At 57.7% G+C, this 9,500-nt stretch overlaps 1 protein-coding gene across 2 annotated transcripts in view; it reads left to right on the top strand.

Annotated features, from left to right (window-relative positions):
* Window positions 1–6,351, top strand: part of ZNF467 (zinc finger protein 467) — a 7,996-nt gene extending 1,645 nt beyond the window's left edge. For both annotated transcript variants that reach the window (XM_021692939.1, XM_021692941.1), the window contains exons 2-5: window positions 829–904; window positions 1,398–1,514; window positions 2,285–2,398; window positions 4,817–6,351. In XM_021692939.1, the coding sequence (XP_021548614.1) occupies window positions 871–904; window positions 1,398–1,514; window positions 2,285–2,398; window positions 4,817–6,324 (1,773 nt within the window). In that variant the 5' untranslated portion in view covers window positions 829–870 and the 3' untranslated portion in view covers window positions 6,325–6,351. The remainder of the gene's footprint in view (window positions 1–828; window positions 905–1,397; window positions 1,515–2,284; window positions 2,399–4,816) is intronic.
* The last annotated feature ends 3,149 nt before the right edge of the window (window positions 6,352–9,500 follow it).

Below are 9,500 nucleotides of genomic sequence, written 5' to 3'. Positions count from 1 at the left end.
GGGGGGGGGGGGGGGGGGGGGGGGGGGGGGGGGGGGGGGCTGGGGAGCCGGCCGGATTCGGCGGGGAGAGAGGGCGGAAGGCAGAGGGAGCCGGAGAAGGGAGGGGCAGAGGGAAGGCTGCCAGAGAGACGGGGGGGGGGCGGGGGGGAAGGAGAGAGGAGTCCGCTGGGGGAGGGGAAGGGAACCCGCTGGAGGAGGAGCTGGGAAGGGGGCTCGAGGGCGGGGTGCGGCGGCCCGGGGAAGCCCTGAGGGGGAGGGGCGTTGGTTTTGAAGTAGGGTTTTGGGGAGAGGAAGCAAGAGCCATTTCCTGCCTTCAGCAAAGACCCTCCTCGGAGGGCCTCCCCCACCGGTTGCCCAATAGTGACACCTCCGCCCCTCGCCCCCCGGCTGGCTCCTATTTCACCAGTTCCTGCAGTGACAGCCGGAGGGCCCAGGAGATGACGTTCCCGGCTCCCCACCCCGGTCTTCCACTCTCCACCCTCTCCCCAGAGAATCGATTGATCCCTGACGTCCCCAGGCAAGGGCACTGGGGGGTGGGGAGCACTGGTGGGCTGGGCCTGATTCAGAGACCCGCCAGGTGAGGGTAGGGGTGCAGCTGATTTCTGGAGCTGACCAGAGCCTGCGGAAGTGGCTTCAGGGCCTTGGCCTTGGCCTTCAAAGATCTCTTGGCTTTCTGAAACCCATCTTCCCACATTCCCCTTACCTGTACCTGGGGACATCACCTTTGGAGCTCCTGGGGATGGCTGATGGGGAGAGGTTGGGCAGAGCCAAGGCCCAGGGGGCAGCTGTCTGGAGAAGAATGTGAACAAGGATGTGTTTTCTCCTTAGGGCGTGTGGCCTGGTTCCCAGGAGGAGCTACCCTGGGTTGCCATGAGAGAGACCTTTGAGGCCCTCAGCTCTCTGGGTGAGCCAGCAGCACTCAAGGAACGTGGGTGGGCGGGAGGCAGGATTCAGCAGCACCCTAGGCCTGCTGCTTCCCTACCTGCTGTCTTCAGGAGATGGCAACCCTGAGACCCCAGAGGCGCCCCGCCCCCCCTCACCCCCCCGCCGGAGCCTGTAGGGCAGCCTTAGCTCCATCAGGGTCTATTTCCATGCCTGGCCCTGTGGAGGATGTGCCGGATTGCATGCGCACATGTGGACTCCCAGAGCACCCGGATGTTTAAATCTAGTCTATCTTTTCCTTCGCCTGCCCTTGACTCAGTGCAAAGGGGCTGAGGTGGATACCTGGCCAGGCTGCTGGGGAGCCTGGCTCTCCCCTGTCATGCTGGCTAGAGACCCTTCCTTCCTGAGCCAAGTTGGAAAAAGTCCCTTAGCTGTTTTGGGGAAGGGGAAGAGCCCCTCCCTTTGATCACCTGTATTAGATGCTTTACTTGGTCCCATCCTTCCGCCTATAACAGGATTCTCTGTGGGACAGCCGGAGATGGCCCCCCAAAGTGAGCCTGGGGAAGGGTCCCATAATAACCAGGAGCGGATGTCCCCTTCCAGGGAAGACAGCATGCTGGGCACGTGCTCTGGTAAGTCGGTGGGGCCCATGAGCAGTGGCTCGGGGTGGGATCTACCTCTTCCTTCCTCATCAAGTATTTGGTGAGCACCTATTAAGTGCCAGGGTGCTATCCTCCATATTTGGAATACCTCAGTGACCAAACAGACAAAGTCTTCCAAGAGCTTAATCTTAGTGAGGGCAGAAAGTCAGCAAACAACAAATATAAAAACAAATGTACTTATAAACTGTGTCAGAAGGGGATATGTGCTATAGGGAGGGCCAGGGATAAGGCAGGGTGAGGAGGCCTGCATGATTAAATCGTGTGACAGTGAGAGTAGGCCCCACTGGGAAGGTAAGATTTGAGCAAGATTTCGAAGAGGTGAGGAAGGTGGCCAAGGAGCTCCCATGTCTGGCTTCTTGACATTCTGATCTTGCGCAATGACATGCCTGGAACTTGGGTCCCTCTGGTGGCTGGGAGGTCTGCAGCCCCCTCCTAGGAGTCTCATGCAAGTCCCAGGGCAGGGACCTTTCCTTGCTTCCACTGCCTCCCACACATATTCCAGAAGCTCCTCGTGGCTCTTGCAACCCCACAGCCTTAGCTTGCAGCTGCTCCTGCTTGAAGGAGCCTGAGGCTGCCCAGGGGCAGCTGGGAATTCAGTCCCTGCAGGTATGATGTGGGACACAATCCTGCCAGCGGGGCTGGGACTGGGGTTGCAAAAGCCCCTGCTTGATGGCACCAGTGGGGACCTCTGTCCGTCTGGGATGTCTTTGGAGTCCTTGAGGTAGCCTGTTCTCTGCCAGGGCACGAGGCTCCCAGACCAGAGGAAGGCGCCCACACTGAAGAAGCTCAAGCCCCCTGCAGAGGAGGCCAGGCGTGCGTGCCACAGAAGGCTGAGCCCGTGGGCTCCTGCCCAGGTAAGTCCGCCCATCTCTCCAGCCCACCGGGGGCCCAGGCAGAGGGGACAGGGGCCTTGTCAACTCCCGGCTGCTATCTGATTAGGCAGCCCCTTCAGGCCCTTCCAACCTAAGATGAATCAGTCCCTGGCACCTTTCTGAGGTAGAGCTTCAGCCCCCAGAGGGAACTCCACATCACAGATGACAGGACTCAGAGAGGCTGGTCACCCAGAGAAACCCACCCTCACCTCAACGTCCTCTAGAAGTCTGAATTTCTCCTCCTACCGCCCCTGTCTATGTGTGTACTTGTTGACCACGTGAATTACCCTTCCCATGAAGACCTACCTTTTCATTGCCTCCCCCCTCAGACAAGCTCCCTCCCCCAAATCTCCACTGGCCTCGGTGGTCCCCAAAGTCTCCAAATCTGCGGTACTGGACTCATCTCCCCCACACCCAGGTTGATCCAACAGTTGATTTCTCCTCCACAATGCTGCCATCACTCCCTTGCACTCCCACCACACGAGCACCTTCTGCCTGACTGATGTCGCTTATTCCAGGGGCTTATTTAGGGCCTGCTAGGTCCAGGCTGCGTTAGGTAGAAGGGAACGACGAGGTTGCCCCTAGGCTGACACAGACCGGGTTTGAATCCTTCCTCCCCATTTCCTAGCCCAGTGACTTTAGATAGGCTCCTTCACCTCCAGGAGCTTGTTTGTTCACCTGTGAGCAAGGAGAAGAGTCACTTCATGGTTCCTGGGAAGCTTTGTGACAGTGGATGGACCATGTGTCATCTGTGGTTGGCACTCAATAAATGGTGGCAATCCTCGTTTGTATTAGACACATACAGAAATGGAACACAAGACATCTGCCTTTCAGGAGCTAAAATCTAGCTGAGATGACACTAATATGAACTAGAATAAGGAATTAAAAGAACAAATAACAATAAAGCCACATTGCACGGCAGCGTAACGGTGTTAACAGTAAGTGCTCTAGGTAGGTAAGAGAGCCTCATGCATTGGATTTGTCAAAGATTTTGGTGATCTGTGCTACATTTTGAGGGAGGTGTAGACATCAGCTCTGATGGTGGGGTGGAGGATGAGAAAACATTCTAGGCTGAGAAGAGACTTTAATACAGAAACGTCGACGTGTGGTTGGGGTTAGAGCAGACCAGCTTGGCTGCGGAGGAGCATTTATGCCTGGACGTAGTAAGACAGTTGGACTAGGTTGGCATGAACCTCAGATGCAGCTCGAACTTACTTTATCCTGTAAATAATAGGGAGCTGTTGATGGTTCTTGAGTAGAAGAGTGGCATAATGAAAACGAAAGCATTGTCACAATAGGATAAATAGTTGTTTGGAACTGATGGATCGGTGAAAGAAACTGGGAGTAAATCTAACTGTGGCAGCCTGTGTGCGCATGTCCAGTAGTGCTCAGGCTATTACAGACTTCCAGAGCCAGACAGGACTCAGCTCATCTGGTTCAGTGGTTCTTAAACAAGAATGACTTTGGGAGCTTTAAAGAAAGAGAACAGATTCATGCACCCTGCTCCCATAGATGCATTTGGTAAAAGTCTCCAGGAGATTCTGATGTGGCACCATGTTTAGGAATCATGAACTAACACAACCCTTATACCCAAGCAAACTAACACAGTGAGCTCAGAGCGGTAACAGAGGTAAGTTAACCAAGGTCACACTACTGGCTAGTGGCAGAGGAGAACCCAAGTGGATGCTCCCAGTCTGGGCCCTGAGCTCCTTTCTCTTGGCTGGACCACTGCAGTGCCCAAGAGAGGCAAAGGGCCAGTGGGACCCACCTCAAACCTGCTCCCCCAGAGGGTGCTCCCCGCTTCTCCAGAGGTTGGCACCGTTCACTGGTTCCCCAATTCCTGTAAACTCCATCCTCCTCTTCCTAAACTGGGATTTCCCACCTGGCTCCAGAGGCAAGAATGAAGGGAGTTAGGGGCAGGGGGAGCCTTGGAGAGGCAACTCCGTGGCCACTAGAAGGGAGTTAGAGCTGCTCAGCTGATGGGAGACTGTGGTTCCAGAAAGGGCTGGAAGCTCTGGGGCAGCTAACTACGTGAGCAGATGAACCCAGAGTGAAGCCTGAGGATTGAACTTTGAGCAGCGTTTATATTCAGGGGGCACAAAAGTCCCCCGTGCCTTCTGCAGAGGCAGGGAAAACACTCATCAGCCTCGCGGGAGCCTAGGAGAAAGCCCCCACCCAGGAGGAACTGGGGGCTCTCTCACCAGCTTCCTGGGCTGCAAGGAACCCAGGAGGAGGACTGAACGGTGACCTTCGGATTTGGTCATTCCCGGGAAACTTCCAGTAGAATGGCGAGAACAAGAGCCAGACTGCGGGGCTCCAGAAGCGGTGCTCCTGTTGGCAAATAAACGTGGCCTAAGTAAAAGTGGGGCTTAATTGGCTCGCCTGCTTTTGACTTTTCAGGCGATGAGTGGATGATACGGAAGGTGAAGGTGGAGGAGGAGGATCAGGAGGCAGAAGAGGAGGGCGAATGGCCCCAGCATCTACCATTACTCCCCGGCCCTTTTCCCGCGCCGGACCTGGGGCCTCTGGCCGCCGCGTACAAGCTGGAGCCCGGGGCCCCGGGGGCACTGGACGGCCTCGCGCTGGCCGGCTGGGCCCCGAGCTCGGAGAAGCCCTACGGCTGCGGCGAGTGCGAGCGGCGGTTCCGGGACCAGCTGACTTTGCGGCTGCACCAGAGGCTGCACCGCGGCGAGGGCCCCTGCGCCTGCCCGGACTGCGGCCGCAGCTTCGCGCAGCGCGCGCACATGCTGCTGCACCTGCGCAGCCACCTGGGCGAGCGGCCGTTCCCCTGCTCCGAGTGTGACAAGCGCTTCAGCAAGAAGGCTCACCTGACCCGCCACCTGCGCACGCACACCGGCGAGCGGCCCTACCCGTGCGCCGAGTGCGGCAAGCGCTTCAGCCAGAAGATACACCTGGGCTCGCACCAGAAGACGCACACGGGCGAGCGGCCCTTCCCCTGCACCGAGTGCGAGAAGCGCTTTCGTAAAAAGACACACCTGATCCGCCACCAGCGCATCCACACCGGCGAGAGGCCCTACCAGTGCGCGCAGTGCTCACGCAGCTTCACGCACAAGCAGCACTTGGTGCGGCACCAAAGGGTGCACGAGGCGGCCGGCCGCGCCGCATCCTCTCCCGACGCGCCCGCTTCGCCGGGGTCCCCCGCCCCGTCCCCCACCCCGTCCCCTCCCGGGCCCAAGCCTTTCTCCTGCTCCGACTGCGGCCTGAGCTTCGGCTGGAAGAAGAACCTCGCCACGCACCAGCGTCTGCACCGCGGCGAGGGGCGCCCCTTTGGGTGCGACGAGTGCGCGCTGGGCACCACGGTGGACCCCGCCGCTGCCGAGCCCTTGGCCTGCGCGCCCGGAGACAGCCCGGCGACCCAGGGCGCTGCCGCCGGCGAGCGGCCCTCCTGCGCGGACTGCGGCCGCGGCTTAGCCCACGGGCAGCACCTGGCGCGACACCGGCGGGTGCACCCGGGCGAGCGGCCCTTCGCCTGCGCGCAGTGTGGCCGCCGCTTCGGCTCGAGGCCCAATCTGGTCGCCCACTCCAGAGCCCACAGCGGCGCCAGGCCTTTCGCCTGCGCGCAGTGCGGCCGCCGCTTCAGCCGCAAGTCGCACCTGGGCCGCCACCAGGCGGTGCACACGGGCAGTCGGCCCCACGCCTGCGCCGTCTGCGCCCGCAGCTTCAGCTCCAAAACCAACCTGGTGCGCCACCAGGCCATCCACACCGGCTCCCGCCCCTTCTCCTGCCCGCAGTGCGGCAAGAGCTTCAGCCGCAAGACCCACCTGGTGCGGCACCAGCGCATCCACGGCGAAACCGCCCACGCCGCCCACCCCGCCCCCGACGCCGACCTCTCGGCCCCAGCCTGGCCCGCTCCCACAGAGGTGGCAGCGCCCCCCGTCTTCTTCTGAGCCCTCTTCTCTCCAGGCCCCTTCCTTGGCTCGCTGGTTGTAGAGACCCATGCTGGGGATCTTCTGGGCGTTGAGCACGATGGCCTGCGCCCCGATGGCTGTTCTTCCCTCTTTATCTTCCTGGAGAGAAAAGTCCGGAAAGGATAACCAGCTTTGACATTCTGTGACAAAGACAATGCTAAGAGTGAACCCTTGCTGGGAACAGTTCAGACGTGAGTCTTGGAAGGAATCTCACCAAGAGACCCCATCAGAACGTTTGTTTCTTGGACCCTCCCAGCCCCACCCCCCACCCCCAAGGCCTGACTGGGTCAGGAGCCTTTCCAGGGGGAATGAAAGAATGGTTATGTGTGTACTTAAAGTGTCATTAAAATTAAAATCTGAAGGTTCTGGGGCTGTTACATGAGCACAGAGGGGGGAACACCTGACTCTTCTCATCCACTACCCCACCTGAGTCCTCCCCCAAAGGACCATCCCTTCCTATCGCGGGTGAGCTAAATTTAGCCAGGCGTTGGTAATGGGCTCTACCAAATGAAAATATAATAGAGCTAATTGCTAAGCCACTATCCTGCTCCCTGCTTCTAGCTCAGACATTTGATGGAATAAACATGAACATGCATTTCTCATAGCAGGTATTGAGGCTGAAACTGTAGGGAATACAGAGAGGGGCAGGGCGCCCTTTGGCCATTCCCATGGAGATGGCGTGCAACACCGTGGGTTCTGGAACTCTCCCGAGGAGATCTCGGAACAGCAGCCCCACCTGCCTCCCTGCCTGGCAGCATGAGGAAGGACATGAACAGCAGGTGAAGGTTGCTTTCCCAACACCATTTCCCCTAAGTTCTGTCTTTATGATGGATGTTTGATCCAGACGTCTCTGTAGCTGCGTGTGCCCAGCCGGCTGGCTGGCTGGCTGGCTGCCTGGCAGTGAAGGGGAGGGGAGGATGCTGGGGAACATGCTGGACTTGGAGAAGGCTCAGGTCTGACCTCTCCTGTGCCTCTCATAGGACTTGGAGCAGAGCATTCATTTTCTCGCAACTCAGCTATCTCATTACCATAGATTGTTGGTTGATGAGGGCTGAGACCGTTTCCAACTCCAGCATTACCATCACCAAAAACAACCCTAGCCAATATTTATTGGGTGCCTACTGCCTGCCAAGTACTACACTGGACACTGAGAAAGGATAGTAAGGGAGACAGACAGACTTGCAAGAAACGTCAGAAGTCCTCGGCGAAGGCGAGCCCAGAGGGCTTTGGGGGGGTGTGGTGAGGACATCCCAAATCTAGGAAAGGTCAAGGGAGGTTTGCAGGATGAGGACATCTCTACCGTGAGGCTTGAAGAATAAGCATGAGGAGCCAGGTGAAGGGGGAGATTGGAGAAGACGGTGCATGCAGAGGTCCAAAGTCCAGCACCGCTGGCTCATGGAGTGAGCATTGAATGAGAGGCCTGAGTAGCCCGAGAAAGAGGATGAGGATGCGCAGACCAGGAAAGCCTTCAGCACAGACCAGGGAGCTCAGACTTTATCCAGAGGCCGTGGGAAGCCATGGAAGGGTTTGGGCAGGGCAGGAATAGAATGATGTTGACACGGATGCATTTTAGAAAGCTGACTGGCTGCTTGCAGAGGATGGGTTGGCCGGAGGGGGCGAGGCGGGACACCTGTCCATGAGCAGTCCAGGTGACAGGTGGTGGGGACTGTGGACCGTGGCGGTGCCAGAGGAGATGGAGAGAAGTAAAAGACCGAAGAGACACTTACCAGGCACAGGATGAGTTGGTCAGTGTGGAGAGGGAGAAGGAGGTTGGCGATGTGGGGGTGATTTCTGCTTGACGACTGACTACCCAACAGCAGCATTCCCCTGAGACGGAAAACACAGGAGGAGGAGCAGTCTTGCCCTGGGGGAGCAGTCTTGGATCTGCTGAGCGGGTGGCAACAATGCGTGCCCAGCAGGAAGCAGGCCATGTGGGTGCAGAGCTCCGGAGGGGGGTCTGGGCCGGAGAGAGGTCTGAGGCCCATCGACATGTTTGTCAAGCTATGGGGCAGTGGATGATCTGTGAGAAGCGAGTGCGGAGTGAGCAAAGAGGGGGCCTGGGACAGAACCCTCGGGACACTCCTGTTCAGGGGATGGCGTGCAGAGAAGTCTGGAAAGATTGGGGGCGTGTGGTGCCAGAGAGTGGAAAGGGAAACCCGGAGATGCACAGCGGGGCTGAAGAAAGGCAGTGTTTCTGGATAGAGGAGGAAGTCCGCAGCTGAAGGGTGTCGAGAGACCACGTAATAAGAACTTCTGAATCCTCTGGATTGTGCAGCAAGGAGATCATTGGCAGCCTTGCTGAGACCTGCTTCTGGGGCAGTGGGGACAGAATTCAGGTTGCAACGGTGAATCACAAATGCATAGTCCCCTAGAAGGTAGAAGAAAATGAGACCAAGGTGCCGGTGGATGACTGAGGTGGCTCAGGAGGCCCCTTTGACCGTGAGGCAAAGGAAGGAGGACGCGTGGGTCTGAATGCAGGGAGTTTAACTTTTGCGGCCAAGAATGAGTAGGTGATTCCAGGTGACTGTGGCCCTGAGGCCATAAGTAGGAGCCACTGAGTTTGGCCCTAGCAGCATTTTCAATACTTGGAAATTTCATTTGAAACTCTGGAATTCCAGCTTCTCTTGGGAAAAGTTGAAAGACGCAGCGACTAGTGGTTGGAGCTGAGAGGAAGTTGGCCTCTTCAGACGTAGGGGAGGAGGCGCAGTGTGTTGGGCCCTCGGCCGCCCTTCGGCTGTGCTCTCTGGAGTTGCCTCCCAGGCCTCCCAGGCACTGTACTTGTGATTCCGCTAAAAAAAGTAATCTCGCAGACTCTGAAAATCAAACACATGAAAGCAACATTTATGTTGGTTATACCAATGTTTATATTTCTCTAAACATTCTGGAATTCTTGTGTAAGAACAACTTTTAGGGGCGCCTGGGTGGCTCAGTCGGTTCAAGTATCTGACTCTTGATTTCAGCTCAGGTCATGATCTCAGGGTCCTGAGATTGAGCCCCCCGATGGGCTCCATGCTGGGTGTGGAGCCTGCTTAAGATTCTTTTGCTCCTGGGGCGCGTGGGTGGCTCAGTTGAGCGTCTGACTCTTGGTTTTGGCTCAGGTCATGATCTCAGGGGTCGTGAGATCCTCCTCTACACTCAGCAGGGAGTCTGCTTGG

Source organism: Neomonachus schauinslandi, chromosome 12, assembly GCF_002201575.2.
Source record: "Neomonachus schauinslandi chromosome 12, ASM220157v2, whole genome shotgun sequence".
In the NCBI taxonomy this organism is placed as follows: domain Eukaryota; kingdom Metazoa; phylum Chordata; class Mammalia; order Carnivora; family Phocidae; genus Neomonachus; species Neomonachus schauinslandi.
This window is presented reverse-complemented; position numbering and strand designations above follow the sequence as displayed.